The sequence below is a fragment of the Thalassophryne amazonica genome, chromosome 21 (assembly GCF_902500255.1).
Source record: "Thalassophryne amazonica chromosome 21, fThaAma1.1, whole genome shotgun sequence".
NCBI lineage: Eukaryota > Metazoa > Chordata > Actinopteri > Batrachoidiformes > Batrachoididae > Thalassophryne > Thalassophryne amazonica.
The window spans coordinates 27,606,568-27,632,960 of NC_047123.1; the positions used below are offsets into that span (position 1 = coordinate 27,606,568).

Here is a 26,393-nt window from a genome sequence, read left to right on the forward strand (position 1 = left end):
TTATCCACAAATGGAAGAATTTCAGATCCACCAGGACTCTTCGTAGAGATGGCCGCCCATCTAAACTGAGTGATCGGGGGAGAAGGGCCTTAGTCACGGAGGTAATCAAAGGGTGTGAATACTTATGTATATGCATTTCTTAGTTTTTATTTATAATAAATTTGCAACAAAAACACAAAAACTTTTTTATGTTGTCATTATGGGGTGTTGTGAGTAGAATTTTGAGGGGAACAATGAATTTATTCCATTATGGAATAAGTGTAACATAACAAAATATAGAAAAAGTGAAGCGCAGCAATTACTTTTCAGAGCCACTCTATATTGTAATCATCTTATCCACTCCAAAGAGAGAATGCAAATGAGGCTGATACAAATAACAAGGGTTCACCATGTATTATGTATTATTATTGAATCATGGGCTCAGTAAATAAATTTTACTTCCTTTTAATATTTGCCAAACAATGTTAAAATAGAATCAGGTGATCTAGTTCTGAAACTCCTCAGACATCACAGAGACACCCTGGCTCAGAGAAGCTCATTGCATCGGCTTCCATAATAACCAAGCAGATGTCTTTGATTATACTCCAGTCTCCATGTCTGCATGACACAGAGGTGCTGCTAAGCAAATAATCAATTGAACCACAGCAGAGTAAATATACTTGAGACGATGCATCTGCAGCTAATCGATGTAACAGGCTTCAGGTGCAGCTCAAAATGAGTCAATGAAGAATCCAGAGGACTTTTGTCTTCTAAAAAAACAAAAAACAAAACACTAAGTAGTGTTTTGCACAAGTCATAACTGAGACAAAGTTATGGGAAACTTAGTCACAAGTATCATCATGATCAGTAATTACATTATAGGAAATAAGTATAATGAAACGTGGCAATTCATAAGTCATGAGACTTAGTATCACATAATTATGATGTACTATCATCAGTCAGAGAAGACAGAAGATTGAAAATCTCACCTTAAAAAGATTACAATGTAGCTGACGGATTATGGGGAAAATTGTGGAAATACAGCTCAGCAGATTTTGGTGGTAGCACAACTCTGCATTACCCCCCTCCCCCAACCCTTCACCTCCTTCATTCATTCATATTCATAATATAACTAGCTAAATTATTTGTTAAAATGACTACATATCTGATTTATGATTCAGTATGTTGTAACTATGACTTAGTATCTTGTAGTTATGACACTTCCATAATTACAACTTAGTATCTTAAAATTATGAGATAGTTTCACAACTATGACTCACTATCTTGCAGTTATTATGACTCACTGTCTCTTAATTATTATCAGTCAGTGCCTACTGATTATCTCTGAGTATCTTAAAATTATTATTTTTGTACATTTCAATTGCAGTTATGGCTCAGTATCTCTTAGATGAATTAGTATCTTAAACTTATGAATTATCTCGGCCACTTGTACTCACGATCTCGTTCTTTCGGTCATGAGCCAAATCTCATGACCATAGGTGAGGATCGGAACGTAGATCGATCGGTAAATCAAGACCTTTTCCCCCCTACTCAGCTCTCTCTTCCCCACGACGGTCCGATACAGCGACCGCATCACTGCAGATGCTGCACCGATCCGTTTATCGATCTCACGCACCATCCGTTCCTCACTCGTGAACAAGACCCCGAGATACTTAAACTCCTCCACTTGAGGCAAGGACACTCCACCGACCTGAACAGGGCAAAGCACCTTTTTCCGGTCGAGAACCATGGCCTCGGATTTGGAGGTGCTGATTTTCATCCCGGACGCCTCACACTCGGCTGCAAACCGCCCCACTGCACGCTGAAGGTCCTGATTTGACGAAGCCAACAGAACCACATAGTCCGCAAACAGCAGAGATGAGATTCTGTGGTTCCCAAACAAGACCCCCTCTACACCCTGGCTGCGCCTAGAAATTCTGTCCATAAAAATAATGAACAGAACCGGTGACAAAGGGCAGCCCTGGCGGAGGCCAACGTGCACTGGAAACAGGTTTGACTTACTACCCGCAATGCGAACCAAGCTCCTGCTGCGGTCGTACAGGGACCGGATAGCCCTTAGCAAAGGACCCCGGACCCCGTACTCCCGGAGCACTCCCCACAGGGTGCCCCGAGGGACACGGTCGAACGCCTTCTCCAGATCCACAAAACACATTTGGACTGGTTGGGCAAACTCCCATGAACCCTCGAGCACCCGATGGAGCATGTAGAGCTGGTCCAGTGTGCCGCGACCAGGATGAAAACCACACTGCTCCTCCTGAATCCGAGGTTCGACCATTGGTCGAATTATCCTCTCCAGTACTCTGGAATAGACCTTACCGGGGAGGCTGAGGAGTGTGATCCCCCTATAGTTGGAACACACCCTCCGGTCTCCCTTCTTAAACAGAGGGACCACCACCCCGGTCTGCCAATCCAGAGGCACTGTCCCTGATCGCCACGTGATGTTGCAGAGGCGTGTCAGCCAAGACAGCCCCACAACATCCAGAGACTTAAGGTACTCAGGACGGACTTCATCCACCCCAGAAGCCTTGCCACCGAGGAGCTTTCTAACCACCTCGGTGACTTCAGCCTGGGTAATGGATGAGTCCGCCTCTGAGTCCCCAGTCTCTGCTTCCTCTTCGGAAGACGTGACGATGGGATTGAGGAGATCCTCGAAGTACTCCTTCCACCGCCCCGACAACATCCCCAGTCAGGGTCAACAGCTCCCCACCCGCACCGTAAACAGTGCTGGTGGAGAGCTGCTTCCGCCTCCTGAGGCGTTGGATGGTTTGCCAGAATCTCTTCGAGGCCGACCGATAGTCCTCCTCCATAGCCTCCCCGAACTCCTCCCAGACCCGAGTTTTTGCCTCTTCGACCGCACGGGCTGCGGCACGCTTGGCCTGCCGGTACCTGTCAGCTGCCTCTGGGGTCCCACCTACCAACAAAGATAAGTAGGACTCCTTCTTCAGCTTGACGGCATACCTTACTTCCGGTGTCCACCACCGGGTTCGGGGATTGCCGCCGCGACAGGCACCAGAGACCTTGCGACCACAGCTATGAGCAGCCGCATCGACAATGGAGGTGGAGAACACGGTCCACTCGGACTCCATGTCTCAAACCTCCCCTGGGATCTGGGAGAAGCCCCAGGTGGGAGTTGAAGACCTCGCTGACAGAGGGTTCCACCAGTCGTTCCCAGCAGACCCTCACGATACGTTTGGGCCTGCCAGGTCTGACTGGCTTCCTACCCTCCCAGCGGATCCAACTCACCACCAGGTGGTGATCAGTCGACAGCTCTGCCCCTCTCTTCACTCGAGTGTCCGAGACACGTGGCCGAAGGTCAGATGATACGACTACAAAGTCGATCATCGACCTCCGGCTCAGGGTGTCCTGATGCCACGTGCACTTATGGACACCCTTGTGCTCGAACATGGTGTTTGTGATGGACAAACTGTGACTAGCACAGAAATCCAACAACTGAACACCACTCGGGTTCAGATCGGGGAGGCTGTGCTTCCCAATCACCCCCCTCCAGGTCTCACTGTCGCCGCCCACGTTGGCGTTGAAATCCCCCAGGAGAACAATTAATTAAGTCCCCAGTCTGAGCGCTATCTAGTACCCCTCCCAGGGACTCCAGGAAGGTCGGGTACTCTGCACTGCCGCTCGGCCCGTAAGCCGAGACAACGGTGAGAGACCTGTCCCCGACCCGAAGGCGTAGGGACGCGACCCTCTTGTTCACCGGAGTGAACTCCAACACTTGGCGACTGAGCTGGGGAGCAATAAGCAATGCGACCCCAGCTCTCCGCCTCTCCCCGTGGGCAACGCCAGAAAAATGAAGCGTCCAGCCCCTCTCCAGGAGTTGGGTACCAGAGCCCAAGCTGTGCGTGGAGGTGAGCCAGACTATCTCTAGTCGGTATCTCTCAACCTCCCGCACAAGCTCAGGCTCCTTCCCCCCTAGCGAGGTGACATTCCACGTCCCAACAGCCAGGGGCTGTGAGCATGGGCCGGGCCGCCGGGCCACCCGCCCTCGACCGCCACCCAATCCTCTCTGCACCCGACCCCCATGGCCCCCTCTGCAGGTGGTGAACCCACAGGAGGGCGGGCCCACGTCACTCTTTCGGGCTGAGCCCGGATGGGCCCCATGGGCTATGGCCCGACCACCAGGCGCTTGCGCGCAAGCCACAACCCCAGGCCTGGCTCCACGGTGGACCCCGGCTCCGCCATACCGGGCGACGTCTTGGTCCTTGATCTTTTACTGGTCATGGAGGTTCTGAACTGCCCTTAGTCTGACCCGTCACCTAGGACCTGTTTGCCTTGGGAGACCCTACAGGGAGCACAAAGCCCCCGACAACATAGCTCCTAGGATCATCCGGGTACGCAAACTCCCCCACCATGATAAGGTGGCAGCTAGAGGGGGAGCTCGGAGTCGAGCCGCTGCTCCTCCACGTCGAAAGGAGTCAGTTGAGGTGGCTCGGGCATCTTTTCCGGATGCCCCCTGGACGCCTCACTGGAGAGGTGTTCCGGGCACGTCCCACTGGGAGGAGGCCCCGGGGAAGACCCAGGACACGCTGGAGGGACTACATCTCTTGGCTGGCTGGGAATGCCTTGGGGTACCCCGGAGGAGCTGGGGGAGGTGTGTGTGGATCAGGAGGTCTGGACGGCTTTGCTTGGGCTGCTGCCCCCGCGACCCGACTCCGGATAAAGTGTAAGAAAATGAATGGATGGATGGAACTTATGAATTACCATTTCACAACTGATATTTTGTAGTTAGAACTCAATATCTGTTAATTATGACTTACTATTTTAAAATTATGACTTGGCATGTCACAATTCTGACTATCCTGTAGTTATGACCTTGTCTAATCTTGAAATTATGATTTGATGTTTTATAGTTATGACTCACTATCGTGTAGTTATAGCTCTTAACTACCATTTTGTATTTTAAAATTAGGAATTAACATTTCACAATTACAACTTGCTGTTTTATATTTATAACTCAGTATCTCTCAGTTATGACTTAGTATCTTAAAATTATGATTTCATAGTTGTGACTGTCTTGTAGTTATAACCTAGTCTAGTGTCTCTTTATTATTTAGTATCTTAAAATTATGATTTCAGATTTATGGTTATGACTCGCTATCTTGTAGTTGTGACTCAGCATCTCAAAATACTAACTAAGCATTTCAGATTTTTGAGCTATCTTCTACCAATTACTCAGAATCTCTTATTTATGACTTAGTATCTCATAATTTTGTCTAAATATGTCATTGTTATGATGGTGTACCTCTTAGCATTTCAAAGAATGCCTATATATCAACGTTATGACTTAGTATCTCTTAATTATGATGTAACATTTTATAATTGGACTCTCTAGATTGTACTTGACTGAGCTGTCATAAATGTGACTCACTATCTGGAAGATATGACTCAGCATCTCAAAATAATGACTTAGTATTTCATAATTATGAGCTCACATTTCATAAGCATGACTCACCATCTTCTATATATTTCTCAGATTTTCTTATGTATGGCTTAGATCTCATAATTTTGATTTACTATCTCATAATTTTGACTTAGTGTGTCATTGCTACGATGGAGTACCTCTTAGCTATGACTTAGCATTTCAAAGAATGGCTGTATATCAACATTATGAGTTAGTATCTCTTAATTATGATGTAACATTTTATAACTGGACTCACTAGACTGCACTTGACTTAGTTGGTCATAAATGTGACTGCTATCAGGAAGGTATGACTCAGCATCTCAAAATGATGACTTAATATTTCATAAGAATGGCTCACTATGACATTATTCAGAATATTATTTATTACTTAGTACTTCACTGTTTTGACTCAGTATCTCATCATTATGATGCAGTATACCTCGAGTTATGACTTGACATTTTATTACTCTCAACATTGGTTATTACTCTCAATATCTCCACAATGTGATTTTGTGCGTCTTAATTATAATATCACAGATTGTAATTAGATTCACTATATTGTGCTTGACTTAGTGTGTCATAATTGTGACTCACTTTAGTTGTTATGACTTGGTATCTCACAACTACTCCTTGAAATTTTATAATTCCAAACTAAAAATACTGTAATTATGATTTTACATCTCAGAAACATGTTACTTTAGCATAATTATGACCTCTTAAAATAAATCTCATCCTAACTGTGGTTTAATATTTTATGTCTTTAGCTCAAATACTTTAATATGACATCATTTCACAAGTCCCATAATTATAAAAAGCACTATACTTTTTCTGTTCTGGTGTTTCATCTCAAGCTTGTGTTCATTTTAAAAGTTAGCTGGTTTCACTACAGGTTCTCCTCTTGTGAGTGTTTTCACGTGTGGCACACATGTTCTAACTCATCTCTCTGGCTTAAAAATGATAAATCCATTTGGAGGATGCTGAGCAAAGGCAAAGACGCACAGCACAGCCAGTGGTGAGGCTCAGGCGCAAAAAAAAAAAACCCACACACAAACGTCGGCAGGAAGCCTGAAAATCATAGATGACACGATTTGACCCCAGTATCCACTGACCGTGCGTCCTGACAGTGTTATTTCCCCCAACAGTCCTCCGAGAGCAGCGGCCGTCATAAGTGACATTATACCCCCTCCCCTCCCTCCAACCCCCCACCAATGTGAAGCCACTGCGTCTGTCTGCACCAAAAAAAAAAACAAAAAAAAAACGATCGCACCAAGGAGCCCAAATGGAACAAACAGCATTTTACTACCGGCGGCACCCGATACGCATCGCAGATTACGCGTGCGCTTTCTGCCCCTTGAATCGGTGCGAAATCAAGCGAGAGAATGGGAGAGAGAGCGATTTGAGCACCGGATTGCGTTGCATCGATGACATCATGTCTGTGAGGGGGGAGGAGGGGGGTGGACCATGTAGTTTTGTGAGCCGTGAAGGCAGATGCTCGTCTGGCCTCCAGTTGCGGAGTTTGGAGTTGGGAGGGAGGGGAGAGGGGTGACCTGAACGAACACCGCCCCCCACCACCACCACCATCTCACTCACTCTTATTTATTTTGCTTTTTAATAGCGCACTGTGATGGTACGATCACACGTGCATTGGTGTTTTGTAAAGACGCGCGCATGCAGGAAAGCCACAAACACTCCGGTGCGTAAAATGCGCAGCCAACGCGCGCGGCATCCAGCCAGTTCTTCGCGGGACTTACCTCCACACTTGTCCCATCTGACAGACGTGGATGACGCTCTGCCAGAGCCACACAGACAAGCGGCAGCACCTGTCTCTCTGCAGGCTGACCGCAGCTCTCCGGCTGCTCAGCCCCTCCACGGAGCCCAGTCCGCCCTCTGTGAAATCCTGCACAAACCACCTGAAGCTCAGGATCTGGACCAGCACCGAGGGCACCAGCACAAAGAACAGGGTCAGGCCCGACCACAGGAAGTCCTGCTTGCGGTAATAATCGGCGGCCAGCCACAAATCAGTCCCCACGTCCCAGAAGAAGACAAACAGCGCCAGGATGATCCACAGGCAGTCCAGCCAGAGGCGCTCCTCCTGCGGTGGCCGCACCGTGTCTCTCTCCTCCTTCTCCTTCCCCTTCCCCCGGAGGTAATGCAGACAGGCGCTCCGGCAGCCCCAGTAGCACGACGAGGTGTTGCAGCAGTGGCAGATGTGGAACGAGCTGCCGTCGCGCGTGTCGTCCTCTCCCGTCCCCACCACCTCGTCCAGGTTGTGCAACTGGGCGAAACCGGTGACGACCCCGCGACCATCGGATTTCGCTGCCATCTTTCCCTCTGATGTTCCCACCTCCTCCGGCTTCCGGGGTTCGTGACGACACTTCCCTGACACCTGTTTTGCACCCCAAATTTTAGAGCCATCTAAACGCGGGATGTCAGCAGTGCGTCGCCGTCGCTCGCTCTGTCCCCAGGCAGCGCACCAGAGGCGCCAAGAACGCGGCGCATCATTTTTCCCCACCCCCCCTCGGTGTTCTTCCCCTTGCAGGATCTGCTCTCACCTTTCCACCGTGATCTCTAATCTACGCGTTTAATTGGCTGACGCATGGATCCAGCTGTGTGCCGCGCTGATTTCTACACGTGCGTAAATCTCTTTTTTTTTTCTCGCTCGGCTGCGTCCCTGCGTCCGCAGCTCTCCTTCAGCTGCAAGGCGAGCACACCGTCCCTCCACGGCCCCACGCCAACGTAACTCATCCTCTCCTCGGTCTGTCTGTCTCTCTCTCTCTCTCTCTCTCTCTCTCTCTCTCTCTCTCTCTCTCTCTCTCTCTCTCCCTCGCAAACACGCAGACGCACACACGCGCAACTGTCCCTTTCCCCGCGTGGTTTGCCACCTAGTGTCTCGTTTCCAACCCCCAAAATGTGCACAAGGATTGCGTGATGTCAAGCAACGTGAACAAAAAGTCATGTGAGGTCACTGTGCGTATTACTTTTGAAAGGAATCCGACTCGCAGGGGCGTAGCCAGATTTTTTTATGTGCCGGGGGGTAATAGTCATTGTCTGGGAGATGTCATCATATTGTTTGTAATTCTTTTTCCTGAAGAAACTGTTTTATGCAGGAGTCACCAGCCTTGAAAACATGAAGATGATCTCAAGGAGCGTGTTGATGACCTTTGATGTGTGGTGTTCCAAGATTTTGGAAACATTATGGCTCCTCTCAATTAGAGCTTTGATTATTTTAATATAGTCACTCATTTCCTGAAGCAGTTGGTTCATCTGGAGTTTTATCTGTTGTCTGTCAATCATTTTGTTACTGTTTTGGCTGCATTAAAGAACAGAATTATTTCCAGATGCAGTTGTTTCATTTAGTAATTGTATTTTAAAATGCTGAAGCAGTTGCTTCATGCAGTGATTCTATTGTTTGGAAATGCTGAATGTTGTTCCACAACAATAGTTTCATTTTGTGATTCTGATCTTTAAAAATGCTGAGTAGACTTCTGAAACAGTTGTTTATATCTGTGTTTAAAAATGCCAAGTGATGTATTGAAACAAATGTTTCATTTAGTGACTTTAGTGTTTTAAAAATGCCAAGTGATGTACCGAAACAATTGTTTCATTATAGTGACTTTAGTGTTTTAAAAATGCCAAGTCTTGTACCGAAACAATTGTTTCATTTAGTGACTTTAGTGTTTTAAAAATGCCAGATGATGTTCATTTTGTGATTCTAGTCTTTTAAACTGTTTCATTAGTTTTGAAGTATTTAATAATTTTCTGGGGAAAATACTTAGTTGAAGAAGCACTAAATTATTTTTCAGCCACAACTGTTTCATTTAGTGATTAGTGTTTTAAAAGGCTGGCTGAAGATTTCAAAATTTTCTGAAGAAATATATTTTGAGTTCTTTCAAAACATGGGATCATTTTCTGAAGCAACTGTTTTATTTCGTAATTTAGTTTTGTGAGGTGGCTGCTTAGTTTGTTTCAAAGTTTCAAAAGCCTTATATGAGCCATCAGAATGTAAAATCGTGTGCAATTCGTGATGTAATGTTGTAGTTTCACTTATTATTATACTAACATAATAATACAGTACAAACATAATGTCATGTATTCTTTCTTTTTTGTCATTTCTATTGTGAAAATATTTAAGTTTTCTCAGGGGCTCATTAAAACTCATGAACATTAATACAACTTTTCCCCCTTTTTTGGCATGCAAATTAATATATTTTAATTCAACGAAGAGGACAATATAAATGTTTGCTAAATTAGGACATATTTCAATTGTTTATGATATCAAAAAATAAATCAAATAATAAAAAGCAACCATCTTCAGAGAAAACGCTTTGAAAATTATTCTCCCAAACTCAAAGAGAAACCAAAACACTGCAACAAGATCTAAATGAAAGCATATTCTGGCTATTTTCTTGACTAATTAACATATATTACAAGAGATATTTGTTGATTTGAAAGTGTTGCATGTATTGCCAAAGCTGTGCCAAATTAACTGGCTGTCAAAGTGATGATTTATTTAAAGAGTTTATTTACACAATATGGTATTTTGTAATTGATACTCAAATTAATTTTGATTATGCTGCAGAGATGCATTTTTTTTTCACTTTGAGATTAAGGTGCTTTTTAAATTTATGATATACGTATTATTAAATATGCAACTTGTCCAAGGTTACCAATCTTTTTCAACTATATATTTGCAAAAGTCCAAATGTTGATTAAAATTTGTTCTTTAATCTTGATTGTAAATCAGTAAATGCCCCCTTCTAGGCTGCACCCTTAAGCACACAGTTCTATGGAGCAGATTTATTGTATGCTTCAAGTAATTTTTTATGCATCAGTTATCAATAAATAAAGTGCTTTTACAAATGTCTTTTAACAATTCAAATGGAAAACAGGTGTTTGCACATAATTATGCATCCTCCAGGGGAAATGAGCTGATGTATAAGGGAATCTATAAATAGCTGCAAAGAGGAAATTGCAGGATTTTCCTCACTGCCACATTTTTCAGCATCAGTCGGTGGGATAAATCGCTGATGAGCATTCTGTGGAAGAATGTGACCTGTGTGAGTCCTCTGCACAAACTGTGATTAGCTGTAGTGCTTTTGAGCAAGGTCATCGTCCTGACATTCATAGGAGCTGTCCAGTGCTGAAATGGTGCTGATTTCCACCCAGAAAGGTAGTTGTAAAATTTATGATGATAAATAAATGAAATGAAGGAAGGAAGGAAGGAGTACAATCTCCCAATGGCAACGAACGGGTTAAAAAGTATATTATTTTTAAATCCACCTCATGCTGTTCCAAGAACAGGGTCACCCTGACATTTTACCATGTGATTTTTTTTCCAAATCATTCAGATCAAATTATGATTTAAAAAATAAATAATTAAATAAATACATTTTTTTAATTGCGTTTTTTAGGTTTTAAATACTGTTGAAATTCGAAACAATCATGAGTGTTTGCTGCCCTTAAGTGGTCAAAAAGAGATGCTACAACTCAAACAAGTCTTATTTTGAAAGTTTTGACCGCAGCGAAATAGATAGGACGATTTTAAAACTTTCCGGTTATTAAAGGAGAAAGCGATATTTTTCACATTTTGAGCTCTATCTCTAATGACGACTTAGCTGTTTTTTAGACAATTCCGCATATAATTATTAAAATAGGCTTGTTTTTGTTATTTTGTTGTAAGGGGAAGGATTTACGCAAAGCACTTGTTTCCAGTCGGTGTGTTTTTGCTGACGTGCTAATCTCGTTTCCCGACAAAAAAAGCCAAAAAACAGAGAAAATCAGGTAATTCCACAAACAGTTTTAGTAGGAATAGACATATGTGTTGATACATGTTCTGTGTGTTAATGTTAACTGTCATTTTGTAAAACAAAAATTAGACGTTTTACGAGCGGTGTTGTTAATCACCGTTTGTTAGCGTTAGCTGAATTTAGCTAACTTAGGCAGTAGTTGATTCTGTGAACATCTTAAGATTTATTTTATCACTTTTTTTCCCTCTTCTTCGGAATTGGCACTGTTTAACTGAGTCTGTTTTAGCAATAATAGTCAAATCATTAGCATTTCCTCAAAAGTAGCACTACCGAGGTGGATATTCCACTGCCTTTAGTTTTACGAGATTTATTGAATTACGCTCGTGTTCTAAAAAAAACGTCAGAAATTCGGTTTTTGAATAATATAATGCATAAAGTGAGCAAATCACTACTAAATTAAAGAAAACGTCATAAGTGTGCCATTCATTTTCATTGATAAATTACTTAAACAGTGAATTTATTTGTTTGTACTGAGGTTTATCTTTCTACTAATCATCTAGTTAATTATTTAAAGGCATTTTCAGCAATATTTAGATTTATTTTGAAGCTCATCATCACTGTGATCATCTTCACCCAGCGTAAGGCCAGAAGGTTATACAGAAGTACAGTCTGGGTGTAAGTCACACTTGGTTTTGGCTGTGAAAAGTTGAACAAAATTTGTGTGATTAGCTGGACATGTTAAATGGATGTACCTCGGACAAGACTGAATTTTGAGCATCATCTGGTTTCACCAAGATGCCCCAAGTAGTGTCCAATCGATACTGTTTGCTGGTTGGCTGATATGAACCTTCCACCAACATGTCCGGAGCGGCATTATTTTTCATGACATGAAAACTTTTATTTTACTGAATAAACAACACAAAACCAATTTGTTTGTAGAAAATTGTGTCATTACATAGTTTGTCCAGCAGAGGGTGATACGACAGCATTGCTTACAGTGCTTTCAAGCATGGCTGCAACCCCCATCACCCCTTGGTCACGCTTCAACAGACAGAGGCAAGGCAACTAAATGGGGCCAAAATAGATGAGAAGTCTATTTTATGAAAATGCTGAGTGATGCAACATGGTGATTGCCAGTGGGAGTAAAAGGCAGCATGATGTATATTTATTTTTTGCTGGTTGTATTTATAGTTATTTACAATAAAGTTTGTGTTTAAACTGTAAAACATCACTTCTCAGTTGCATTTCTTTGTCATAAGGGTTTGATAATAAAATGTTATATCTAGAATAATTGCCATTTTATATATATATATATATATATATATATATATATATATATATATATATATATATATATATATATATATATATATATATATATATATATATATATATATATCATTGTCCAAATTTATTTGTCTCTCCAAATCAGAATTGCATCAGTTCCCCCACCAAAAAAATACATATTGGTCAGGCTCTAACCCCATCGCCCACTTTAATGAACACAGTATTAATTCTTGTGTCATTAACGCTTGAACAAAATTTATACTAAATTTAAATCGAACATTCAAATGAGTAATCCTGACCCATTTAAATCTGAACATGATCTGTTTCCTAAAAGAGCTTCTAAGGGAGGCCTTCTTTACAGGACAAACTATAGGGTTTTGTTGTATAAACCTTCTAGTTTGAAATTTTGAAAGCGGTAGCATGGTTAGATCAACAACTCAGTTGTTTTTATGTCCAAATACAAAATTGGACCACAGACTTTATGATTCAGTACCTATTTCCTAACTTATCTCCCAAAGGGATAAAGTCACCACTAAACCAGTTGAATGCTGTTGTATGAATTGCTGGCAAGGGATGGCCAGCGCAGGAGTCTGTCTTCTTTTATATTATCATTATTTTCATTATTATTTCTCTGTGTCTGTTTCACTAGTTCTTCAGACCAGGTGATGGAGTTTGCAGAGTTGATAAAGACACCCATGGTGGATGGTGTTGTCCTCCATCGACCTTTCATGCCCAATGTTGAAGGGACCCTGTGCCTGACTGGTCATCACCTCATTCTGTCCTCTAGACAGGACAACACAGAAGAGTTGTGGCTGCTTCATTCCAACATTGATTCGATTGAGAAGAGGTGATGATGTGTTCTTACTCAATCTTAGGGAGACTTTACAATTTTTTAATTCCTACACCACCATTTTATTAATTTGTAGCTATGTGTGCTGCATTTCCATGTGGATTATGAAAAAAAAAATTCTGCATACCTTAGTCAACCACCTGGAATGCAAATTATGGGGTTCTTCCTTTTTTTATTGTTCTTGGCCTTTTGGCACCCAGTGAGTGAAATATTTGCCGTTGCTCATTCCTGATATTCACAAAGCCGCTCCAAATTTACTGAGCAGTCTGTTTGGAATCATTATCAACATTCACAGTAGTACATTTGGAAGAGGTTCAAGTGCTTTTTTTTCATTATCTGTTTGTAATTACACCACATTACAGACATTTGCTTACAAAGCAAATCTATTTGCTAATGGACAGTGTGTTAAATTACATTTTATTGATCCTGTTGTGAAAGTTTGTTCTCAGTATTTTAGTTACTCTGGCTTTTTAGAAACAGCCACAGCACAGAGTCAAAGGATTAACTTAAGTTTGTCATTCTTAAGGCATTGGTAGACATTTTCACAATGCCTATCATAGATCCCTACTGGTGTGGGAAGATCTAGACCAATGTTTCCAGTTAGCATTGGGTAGAGCTGGTAAAATAGAAAATGTGCAGGATGGATTATCGAAGAACCAGAATGTACAAACACTGATCTAGACCACCAGCAACAAACCACACAATTTATTTTGGTGTAATCATTCTAATGAAATATATATGGATTTCAGATTTGTGGGGTCACTGGGGAGCATCATAGTCAAATGTAAAGACCTGAGGATCATCCAACTGGATATACCTGGCATGGAGGAGTGTCTAAACATTGCCAGCTCTATTGAGGTACATGAAGAAAGGGCAAAAAACACTTAGCTCTTGTTAACACGAAAAAAAAGAATTGGTTTTAATATTGAAGTGTCATGTCCAGTGAAATGCAATATCCTAATAATGTTTACAACTTTTTTTATTGCCTTTCTAGGCTTTGTCTACTTTGGATTCAGTGTCCCTGATGTACCCTTTCTTTTACCGGCCCATGTTTGAAGTCATAGAAGATGGCTGGAATTCTTTTCTTCCACAGGATGTTTTCAAAGATTTGGAGTCTATGGTATGGGCGGGCATGATTTGTGACAATAAATGGATAAAACTATAACTAGTCCTGCTGTTTAGTACACTTTAAACCAAACAGGATGAACTCATCACTGTAGTCAGCTGCCCACAAAATGATAGTCACCACAGCTTTCCTTTGATTTTTAATCTCTTTTGTCCCTTTTCACAGACAGATGAGTGGAGGCTGAGCGAGGTCAACAAGGACTTCAGTTTGTGTCCGTCATACCCCCCTCTTGTGGCAGTTCCCAAACATATTGACGACGACGCACTAAGGAAAGTTGCCACCTTCCGTCAGGGTGGCAGATTCCCCATACTTAGCTACTACCACAAAAAGAATGGCATGGTGAGCATGTTTTGAATATTTTTGACAGTGGATCAAAAGTGTGCAAATACTCTTCGGTCTTTCTGAATTGTGTAGATGTTTGTTTGCATTGCTTGGAATGTTGTCTTATAGAAAAATATGCTAATTGCCTCAGGAAACAGTTATTTTTATAATCCAGCATTCATCAAATTATTTGTGAATGAGCGATAAATCGGATGAGATCCGGTGATTTAGTGAGCTAGAAATAAATAAAATGTTGTCTTTAGATCCTCAACCTTTTGAGATCCAAAGAAGCCTGAGAATTTGAAACAGCTTATAGAGTCTTGAGGTTCTTGGACAGAGGTGGACCAGTACTTTTGCAGGAGACCGAAGGTCCAGATTTGTATGGTTTTGGTGCTTCTTGTTTAACGGGATATCATATATGTTGATGAGTCTTGGATGGCAACCAGCAACCTCAGGCAACATTTGGAAGTATTCAGTGCTATCTGTTTTTGGAGGAACCCTGGGTATAGCTGGAAGGACTTAGTGTCAAACTAATGGTTGCTTAAGAAGATGTAAATGAGGCAGCGTCAGCGATGACATTTTGGCCATGTGTGGTTGCCATTCAGGATACAAGGTGGACAGTATGTGTTCTCTGATCCGACGTGAAAGAAAACATTTCTGGAGGATGTATGTTGTTGGATTTAATCAGGGAATCATTTTAACTCTGGCTGCAACTTCTTGAAGATTCTTAAAAGCTTCCCATTTTTAGGTGATGATGCGAGCGGGACAGCCTCTGACAGGTACCAACGGCCGGCGGTGCAAGGAAGACGAAAAGCTCATCAATGCCACTTTACGGCCAGGCAAACGTGGCTACATTATCGACACGCGCAATATCAGTGTAGCCCAGCAGGCCAAAGCTCGTGGTGGCGGTTTTGAATCTGAAGGTAGCTACCCCCAGTGGAGGAGAATCCACAAGAATATTGAAAGGTGAGCAGTCACTGCCTGGCACATTTAGTGGCTTCATAAATCTTATTACAGGCTTCCGTTTTTAGAGTGCGACACAGATATCCATGTAGTTGTCTTATGTCAATGTGGAGACTCCAGTTTATGATTATTGTGTCTTGTCGTTGACATCGCAGTGTATTTTTGCATCTTTTTTTAAATCGCCATATATTGTGCACCATATATTATTGCACTCCTCGATGATTGGCTGAAAGTAAATGATTTGTCGTCATCAGGTCTAATATTCTCCAGGAGAGCCTGATCAAGCTGGTGGAGGCGTGCAACGACCAGTCCCACAACATGGACCGTTGGTTAAGCAAGCTGGAGGCTTCCAACTGGCAGACTCATGTTAAGGAGATCCTCACCACTGCATGCCTGGCTGCCCAGTGTATCGACAGGTCAGAGGGAAATAGGCTTGAAGGACATGAAAGAAAAAATAAATAATTCTGTATGCATAAAAAAAAAAAGTGATGCATTGATTTGAACATGTAGGAGCAGCAGGGGCCACTTTAACCGTAAATAAACGTACATTTGTGTCAGGGAGGGAGCGTCTGTGCTCGTTCACGGCACAGAGGGCGTGGACTCCACCCTGCAGGTGACCTCCCTCGCTCAGATCATCCTGGATCCATCCTGCAGGACCATCAGAGGCTTCCAGGGCCTGGTGGAGCGGGAGTGGCTCCAGGTGAGCTTTTACTCAGATTTACCACAAAAAAGCCTTTCATTGGTGTTTTCTTTTCATTACCCCTGTGATCTCATTGAGCAGGCGGGCCACCCGTTCCAGCAGCGCTGCGCCATGTCAGCCTACTCGAACAGCAAGCCCCGCCAAGAGGCCCCTGTGTTCCTGCTCTTCTTGGACTGCATGTGGCAGATCTTGCGCCAATTTCCATGCTCTTTTGAATTCCATGAGAGCTTCCTGGTGCTGCTGTTTGAGCATGTTTATGCGTCGCAGTTTGGTACTTTCCTGGGCAACAGTGCAGCTGAGAGGTAATGCAGTCGGTGTAGATGGCAGCGGTTATAGTTGCACTCTTTTTGAGTTGAATGCAGAAGATGAATTAGCAAAACCTGCTATTTTTTTGCTCTCCGTTTGTCTTACAGGGTCAAGCTGTCTCTGCCTGAGAAGACTGTCTCTCTCTGGTCTTGGGTGAATCGGCCCCAGGAACTGGAGCATCTTTCCAACCCGCTCTATGAGGCCAACAGTCTTGTGATTTGGCCGTCTGTGGCGCCTCAGAGCCTGCTGCTGTGGGAAGGTAAGCAGCAAGCTAACAACAAAATTCTGCTGCTCTTTTGCAGGGAAAATTATCAGTCTATTACAGTGTGTACCATCTGCTGCTGCTCTGTAATGGTTTTTAGCAATTTGTAAGTTGTCTAACATTTTGTCAATGTGGAAAACAAGTGAGCCTTTGCCACAAGGGGGCAGTATTGATTTGTACCATGTACTGGGTCACTGTGTTGTAGCTGGTAAATACAGTAAAACTCAAGCATCAGAAATCCTGCAGACTGTTGTTGGTTATCCACAAGATGATATTGCACTTCTCAAAGTTATTAGAACACGATTTAGTCATAAAAGCTGCACCTGTGCTGTTGCAACAGCTGTTGTAACAACTTAAATTGGTGCAGTAATTATTGTAACAGCAGGCATGAATGTGCAGGTAACTCATATGTTATTTTAAAAAGTGTTAGTGTCACAAATATCTCTTTCTGTGAATACAAGCGTCCATCTGTCTATATTTTCTTCGTCAGATAACTTTCCAAATAACTACACTTAATAAAAGTAGGTCAAATTTCCCAGGAAACGTAACTGTTGAAATGCTTTTTGCAACAGTGCTCAAGATTCTCATGCAATCAGGATCTAAGTTAAGACATCAGGATTAAAAATTAAGTGACATGACTAATAAGCGTGTTGCAGTAGTAGTTGAGTTTGCAATCAGGATCTTGTAGATCAGTCAAATACCCCCCTCCCCCCTTCAGATCACAAGGTGCGTTGCGCGGAAAAATGCAAGGAGCTCTGAAATGCAAAAGCTGCATGCGTGGTGTTAAAAAACATAAATGAATAAAATACAAACGCTACTAACTACAGCAATAAAAATACTTTTCACAGAACGATACACAAGTATTTTTCATATAAATGAGCACCAAAAGACTGGGATCATTTAGTTTCAGCTTCACGAATCGCACTAATAACTGAATGGGTGAAAACAATATATTTGGTTATAAGCAAAATTGAATATGCATATTTCTTGTCAGTCATCACTGACAGATATCCTTGTACAGCATGTCCACACAAAGCAAACTGGACCTTATGTGGCCTGCAGGACACCAGTTAGCAACTCTCATTCATTTGCTACTGAACGGCACTTTCTGTCCCACAAACCACTGCTCAGATCACGTTAAGAATCACAGTTTTATACAGTTTATTATTATTATTAAATGACACAATGACTTTATCAATGCTGATTGTGCTGTGAAGCAATTAAAGAGGACTTTTAATAACGTGAATGACGAGAACGTGTTTTGGTTTAAAAAAAAAAGCGTGGTGGTGGTATGTTTTTTAATAGTATATTATAATTATACTACTGGTTTTATTGAGTTTGTGTTTCTTTTGCACTGAACACCATAGAAAATTCCTTGTATGTGAAAACTTACTTGGCAAACAAATTCTGATTCTGACACCTAACACTTGACTGCACTGATGTGGACCGCAGCAGGACCTTTTAACATCACGCTGCATCAGATTTTTTTTTTTTTAGACTTATAAAAAGTAATTAGGCCATGAACTCGCTATCAGATCATTATTTAAAAATAAATAACATTTACTCCACAGAACATTGCTTGTGACAGAATTCACAAGCTGGATGTGTTGAAATGACTTTTGACATTCATATTAAAGGATAATTGGATGTATTTTTGTTGGCATTATTCACAATATATGTCTGGCCTGGTGGGGTTCTCGTTAGCCTAGCAGCCTGCTAGGCTTATAATGCACAATAGTGGTTGCATTTCCCTGCATAATTTTGCATGCTGTATTTTGCATGCTGCTGTAATGATTATGTGCACACTTGATCACGTCAAATCTCACAAGTACTTAGCTGGGAGACTCCTTGGAGCTGCACATATTTTTTTCTCTAGGTAAAAGTAGACCGAGACTGCTGTGGCTACCCCGAGCAACTGGGGCTCATCTGAAAGTAATAATAATAATGGTTAAGTTTTCTGTGCATTCACGCCTGGTGATGCAGTAATTATTGTAACAGTGACACTTAATGCAATAGAGTTTGCACCAAAGCTCTGAATACTGTCAAAAAACAAACCTTTTTGAGCCTTCATTCACGTCCTCCTCTTGAGCGTGAAGGTGTGAAACATGCAGATATTTGGCTCATATGATCTTTGCTTTGAACACTTTGTCATTTCTACCATTGCTCAAATTGCTTGATGGGTATGCCTGTCTAATTATAGGCTGAAAAGTAGGTCTTCTCACTGACACCTGAGCTCCACGATGCTGGAGGTTGTTTATGTTTACTAATATTAGCAGTTAGCAGTCACATGCATGCTATTCTTAGGGTGATACACTGTCATACTTGTGTGAGGTCACAGTTATTCATATTACATACAGTTATACCAAGTGTTTATGATCCTCTTAAAAGCTGCACAACATCTGGTAGCTAATGCCTGGATCACAGGTGTTAGTATCTAAATGCTGTGTGAAACTGCAGTTGAAATAGGTGGGGAAGGTAAATAGTCCATTCTATTAAAGATAAATGCTAACATCTGTCATGTGTGCCAACTGAAACCGTGTTTCACTGTGTGAAGTCATGCTGGGTTACGATATGTTGCGGTTTCAGTCTTTGAAACTGCAGAAAATCACTGTGTGAAGTTGAGGGTGTGTCGCCTTGCTTTTAAAGTCAGCAGCAGTTACACAGGTTGTATTAAATGCAGCTTGCATAAGTCATTTACTGAGCATAGCCCTTTGAAGAGTGGGCGGGGCAGGGGGGTGCTTCATTCATTCATCCATGTTGGAGGATTATTGGTGCTAATTTTAGGAAGTAGGAAATTCCCAGTTGAACGTGTGCCTCAGTGCAAACTTTCCTGAATATCCAGACTTAAAGAGAGGCCTTGAGGAGAAGGAGGGTTTGTGCCCAGCCTGATTCCGGGTTAATGGGTTCAGACATTCCTGTGGAAGGAATGCCTGAACTACTTAAAGCCTACAGCCACACACTCGTTCTATATAGGATCTGACTTTTAACGTGTGCCATACTGCAGTCACCAGCCATCCTGCCACGTCCACACAGAATGGCACAAACTGTCTTATTCAGAAAAAGAATGCAAGAGTGAACCTGATTCTCTAACAAGGACTGATGGTGTGCCCAAAAATGTTCTTCATAAATACTGTATTTTCCTGAGTATTAAGTCACACTTTTTTCTCTATTATAATCAGCTCTTTAATTTGGGATTTTTGTGCATTGTTGTAGTGTACTTTTTATTATTGGCATATACAGGGTGGGCCAATAAAATGTTACCACTTTTTTAATTCATACAATTTCGAAAATAACAAAGATTTCTTTTTCATTTTCAACATTTTCAACATCCGACAAGAAATTTGGAGAATCCCTCTTGAGATGTGTGGCAATGTCATCACAAACTTCAATGTGCGCGTTGCAGCTGTAATCCAAAGAAGAGGAGCATGGATCGAACATGTCATCAATTAATGAACTGTGCAGAAAACAAGAGACAAAGTGAGAAACCTTTGGTATCAAATGTTAATTTGATGCTTCTGTTACAAGTCTGTAAATAAAATTTTCAAATAAGTTCTCATTTCAAAAACTTGTGTACGATCAAAAAGTGGTAACATTTTATTGGCCCACCCTGTATACTCTTTTATTGTTGGAATTTATTTTGTATAGTGCTTTGATTCCTTGAAAAACCCTATGTGAATGGCTATTATTAATGAATGAGTGATTTTTATTGATTTATTTAAGTTGCACCAGCATATAAGTTGCAGCACCTCCCAAACTAGGTAAAAAATATATAAAAGAATAGGCAACTTGTAATACATAAAATACAGTACTATACATAATTGCTGTACTCCAGCTAAGCAGGTCAATATACCTTCATTAGACATTATTAAATAAGATTATATCTACTTTTTTTAAGTGAGAGAATAATTCCTGGATTTGCATAGGAATCATCAGCAAAATCTAAGTGCCTTTTTCTGCTCCGAAATGTTTCACGTAGATTTTACAGTTTATAACTGTTGCACAGATGGTGCAAACAGGCAAGTTGACTCAGTTGTGATTCATTTTTCCCACTAGGCAGCTCAAATTACCAGTAAGGTTACTCAGTGTCACACTTTTCATACACCAGGAAGGAGGCAGTAAATGTCCACACTAAAATTTACTGTATAAATGTTTTACGGCCAGACATCAGTACTGTACACATATTTGAGCTGTTTATATTGTCACATTAGCAAGAACAGACATATTGTATTTTCCAGAGTATAAGTCACAGTTTATTTTGGACGAGTTTGGAAGTCCTGCAACTGACTTATATATAGTCTGAAATATACGGTAGTTTGTAGCACCAAACAGGCAGACAGCCATTCCAAAATTCCCCAGTAGTACTCTCAGTCAGCAGGAAGATGAAAAAGTCATGTCAATGCGGGAATTAGTATGTCTAGGAGCATTTGACCTTGCATGTTGCCACATCCAGCACACCACGGAACCACGTTGGGAGTTGGATTGCAACCATCCAGGCAGACAACATTCCATCCCCGCTTGTTGAACGTAACCATCACTCTGCTGCAGCCACGTGTAACATTAGCGTTCAGTTGGCCTTTTCCAGTTGCTGTGTTCCTCATCTGTGTGGTGGATCACGCCCAAAGAAACGCCACATGGTCAGAATGTCATAGCTGAAGTTGCCTCACTATGCAAGTGGCAACTTTCATCCCAGTCTTTTTAAGTGACTGTTCGTTTGATGTAAATTAATTCCAGTGATACCCAAAGATTCATGGAATAGACCTAGTACCAAAGACATCCAGTCATTGCCTCACGTCACAAGTCTCACAACGATACAGTAAGACAGGAAGCGTTATGAAGGGTGTTAAAAAGGAATGGAAAACGTCCAGTTCGAGCTAAGTTTTGGCTTCCAGGAAGAATAACACTTGATCAAATATGACATTGCCTTATTGTTGTAGCACAACATAAGAGGGACCTTGTTTTCAGCATGTTTGTGAAAGTTTTAGTAGTTTTATTTTCAAAATATAGTGAATCATTACGTCCTGTCATCTGGCAGGCTTCACATCTTAGTCATGCTAATCATATGAAGTCACACCTTTCGCAAGTTCCTCTTCCAAAACCCCCACCATCATCATTATGAAACCCAAACAGGAGATTAAGAAAGTAAATGTGCTCCACCACGTTGGTTTCCATTTCGTGAAAAATCACACCATTGTCAACATCTGGCACTGCAGCTCAATCAAATCGCCTCCTAATGTACACGGAGTCAGTTTAACCAATCACCGCTCTCTTAGAATGTCTTAATACTTTGACAGAATGGAGAGAAACCACTTCCTAGTCACCACCACAGCTGACGGGATACCACGCCAGTCTGCTGGGGTTTTAACAGAATTACTCAAATACCAAATAGCTGATTTTCTCTGAGGGTGAAGGCTAAGATAGAATACTTCCAAACAATCTGTGGGTGGAGCTAAAACATTTTTCAAACCTTTTTTAAAGAATGTTGTACTGGTTGCTCCACTTTGCTTACTTGTTTTGTTTTTAGCAGTTACTGGAAATAGCTACTTCTGTCTATTTAAATATAATATAAATATGTAAATATATTTATTTATTGATTTATTTGTTGAGTAGAAACTAAAGTAAAAAAAGTAAAAGAGGTTAGTTATCCTTTTAAAGGGGAACTCTGGCATTTTACGACCTAGGCTCTGTTTTTAGACATTCCAGGGTTTTTGATTATTGATTATAGTGGATAATCAGATAAGTAGATAAGTTTGATTTTTGGCCAGAATTGTTCACTTGTTGATACAAGCATCAGATTTGGCATGAATGTTCTTCATAAATCAGTGTTTGAGGGGGAAAAAGTGCAGGCCACTTGAAATCCAATATGGCGGCCAGGTAGGGGTCAATGAAGAATTACACGGGTCAAAATTTTAAAATGCTCCAATCATATTGAAAGCTATACCACATTATGTGTCTGATCACAAAGATTCCAAAAGGGTATAGTTTGGACTATCTATGACTGAATGTTTTGGAGTTATGGGGTAAAAACAGCAAGAATGGTGACAAAGGTCAATTTCAGTTTGTACAGGGGTCAAAAGTTAAAGTTGCTCCAATCTTTGTAAAATTATTGGTTAAGTTAATAGGGTTTCAAAAAGGAATAGTTTGCACCATGTGTCATGCTCAGTTGTCATATTACAGGGTAACATATGTCACATGCCATAGAATCCTATGTATGTCGACATTGTTTGACATGTACTTTGCAAACCAAGCATTCAACAGAGTCAAAACTATTCCATGTATTAATCCTGTTAGTTCAACCAATAATTTGCACCACCTTTTACAAAAATTGGAGCAACTTTAACTTTTGACTCTTGTACAAACTGATATTGGCCTTTGTCACCATTTTTGCTGTTTTTAACCCCATAAATCCATAACATTCAGTCATAGATAGTCCAAACTATACCCTTTTGGAATCTTTGTGATCAGACACATAATGTGGTATAGCTTTCAATATGATTGGAGCATTTTTAAATTTTGACCCCTGTGTAATTCTTCATTGACCCGAAGTTGGTTCCACTCCTCCAGCCAATGCAAAGGACTCGGTATCGGGTTATTTGGTCATGTGACTTTTAGTCAGTTTTCTGACATTTTGCTGATTGGCTGAGACACGCCACTCTCTGATTGGCTGCTGCAGCCTTTGTTTACAATGTAGCACTGGTACCACAGTCTCTGGAGGAGTGGAACCAACTTACATTTTCGGTGGTTAAGCCACAGCCAATCACAGAGCGTGGTGTGATAGCCAATAGCGGCCGACGTATCAGATGGACCAATCACAGCCATGTTTTCAAAAACACGCTACCAGTCTCTTTGTATAAGAAACTGTGGTACCAGTGCTACATTGACCCCTACCTGGCCGCCATATTGGATTTTCAAGTGGCCCGTACTTTTTTCCTCAAACACTGATTTATGAAGAACATTCATGCCAAATCTGATGCTTGTATCACCAAGTGAAGGATTGTTTCAGTTATCTGCTGCACTATTAGGGACGCAAACGCAGTCAGGGGCTAACTAGCTAGTTAATGTAATGGCACGGGGCAATCAGGAACACTCAGGGTGAACCACTCTGTGTCACAACTGAACTTACAAAAATGTCATTAGAAGTGTTCCAGTGCATGGAGAGGTGCCGTGCTGAGGTAAAGGTCCGCAGTGACATGTGAGTTATGTATATATTTGGATGAAAACTGCATAAAATATTTAGAAATAGTGTCCAGGCACTTGTTTTAACATAAAGAAATTTAACTTTGCAAGATAGGACTTTTTTAAACTCTTGTCAACTTAAAAACTAGTGTTTCGAGATTAGGATCCGTGCACTAAAGCTTCTTTTTTGTAGCTTTTTGCATGTATGTATTGGTAGACATTACAAGAGCAGCTAATCTCATTGTGATTAAACTTGACTGCTACAGTGGACAAAATTATCAGCAGTCATGGTCAGAGGTAAAGGAAAGATTTCCATCCTCATGCTAATATACATAGAGGAAAATGGCTAATTTTATGGAAATAAGTTCACTTTTTTAAAAATTGTTGGTGAATTGGGCTTTTTAGAAATCTGTATTACATTTTCTCGACATTCCTGGTACTTTGACATGTGATAGTGTTATTGCTGTCCTCTATGAGTACTTTTAATGTAGTTACACTTTTGGAGAGATGTTTTCCATTATTTGTGGGACTGCCTTTGATACAAACCTCCTGACCTTCATATTTGGTACATGAAACTACAGCTTGGTCAGCTTCAGTGATTTGTTTATTTTTGAGAAGGTAAAAGGCAATGTCAAACAGCTGAAATACACGTCTCAAGACCATCACAAATGTTTTGAGGATTTGGGGTGATTTCTGCCAATTTTTCAAAGAAATCAACATGGTGTTTCATGATGGTCACCATCAAATTGTTTAGGGTTTTTTTCCCCTTGTGTTTAATGTGATTTGCAGATACTAAAATAATTATTGTTAATGTTGTTTTTATTTATTGATTAATTTATCATCCACAAGATTTCTTACATTTTATTACATAATCAGGAATGTTTTGGAGATTTTTTTTTTTTTTATGTGTCAGAAAAATTATGACCAGACAACTTGCTTCAGTTGAAGTCTTTATTTACCGTGGGAGTGGGCAGTGGTCTTGCTTACTTCCTTCCACTGAAGGCACATTGACAATTTTCTAGATAATATACAGCCCACATGTCATGTGGACGGGGTTACATAGAAACAGTGTTCCTAGTCATAACTCTCCCCGCTGTCTCAAATACAGCTGCTCAACTTATCTAACCAAGGTCAAACTTTGAGGCCTCATCCCTTTAAGTTTAAGTTTACATTCTCACACAAACTTTAGCAATAAACAGTCTCGTTAAAATGCAAGCATGAAACACGATATATTCGAAGAACTTATAATCACACAAAAATTTTAAAAACACATTTTTCTGAGATTTCTCATAACCCCATAATGATAAAAAAAAAACATTTTCCTCATAAAATGCATCCTCATTTATATTGACTGAATACTTATTAACAGCAAAACGTAGTTTTCCCCAGGACCAATCCAGTCTCAGTCTGTAGGATTGGTACAGATCTTATGGTATTACACTTTCAAAGAATGCCAACATTTAAAACAAACCAAAAAAATGCTTCAAACTGTTGTTTGCACTGAGTGGTGCTTTAGTTCTTTTAATAATGTGCTTTGCTGTCCACTTTGTGTGTTACAGGAGTGTTCCTTCGCTGGAACCGCTCCTCCAAGTGTTTAGACGAGGCGTACGAGGAAATGGTGCATATAATTGAGTACAACAAGGAGCTTCAGAGCAAAGTCAACAGTCTGCGCAGGCAGCTGGCTCAGCTGGAAACAGAAGATCCTCTGCTTCAAACACCATAGAGAGACAGAGACCTGCAGAGTGCAGATGAGGTAAAAATGAGAAAATAACTAAACATGAATGAGAAGTATTTCAAAATCAAACAGGTTTACATTAAGTGTCAGTCATTTGAGAAATATTGGAGCTAAAAAGTGTGAACCCTTGACCCATGACTTAAAAAAAAATCAGGCGTTATTTAAAATTCTTCGAATTGTGCTGTGTTTAATCATGAGTTGATTAAGCATAATTTTAGAAATTTTTATGTAGCAAAGCCTGTTTTTTAAAACTGATTTGAAGTTTTAAAAAAATGTGTCAAATCCCAAGGGTTCACACATTTTCTTGCACCACTGTATATTACTGAATTTGTGTATTTTTGTTGTTGTTGTTGACTCAGAACTGAAATCGTCCACTTTTAAGAGACTGACTCAATTTAAAAAAAAAACAAATAAAAAAAAAACATGCACGGAAACACTTTGATGCTTGAAGAAACGGTGAATTTTCAGCATGTTTGCCACAGTGCACGAGAAATAAAATCACAAACA

The 26,393-nt window shown here is 41.0% G+C and overlaps 2 protein-coding genes across 3 annotated transcripts in view; one reads left to right on the forward strand and one right to left on the reverse strand.

The window, feature by feature from the left end:
- xkr6b (XK, Kell blood group complex subunit-related family, member 6b) overlaps window positions 1-7,908 on the reverse strand; it is a 94,618-nt gene extending 86,710 nt beyond the window's left edge. The window contains exon 1 of the mRNA XM_034161837.1: window positions 7,168-7,908. Coding sequence (XP_034017728.1) covers window positions 7,168-7,739 — 572 coding nt within the window. The 5' untranslated portion in view covers window positions 7,740-7,908. The remainder of the gene's footprint in view (window positions 1-7,167) is intronic.
- A 3,163-nt stretch (window positions 7,909-11,071) lies between these two features.
- Window positions 11,072-26,003, forward strand: mtmr9 (myotubularin related protein 9). Of its 2 annotated transcripts, none has more exons than XM_034161811.1 (11): window positions 11,072-11,197; window positions 13,108-13,297; window positions 14,050-14,158; window positions 14,295-14,420; window positions 14,592-14,765; window positions 15,496-15,713; window positions 15,965-16,126; window positions 16,269-16,410; window positions 16,492-16,712; window positions 16,824-16,975; window positions 25,711-26,003. In XM_034161811.1, exons 2-11 carry the CDS (start codon window positions 13,116-13,118, stop codon window positions 25,872-25,874), a joined length of 1,650 nt encoding a protein of 549 aa, XP_034017702.1. In that variant the 5' UTR covers window positions 11,072-11,197; window positions 13,108-13,115; the 3' UTR covers window positions 25,875-26,003. The 2 variants fall into 2 exon arrangements, with proteins under 2 accessions (XP_034017702.1, XP_034017703.1); XM_034161812.1 differs by having other exon boundaries at window positions 11,108-11,197; window positions 13,100-13,297.
- The last annotated feature ends 390 nt before the right edge of the window (window positions 26,004-26,393 follow it).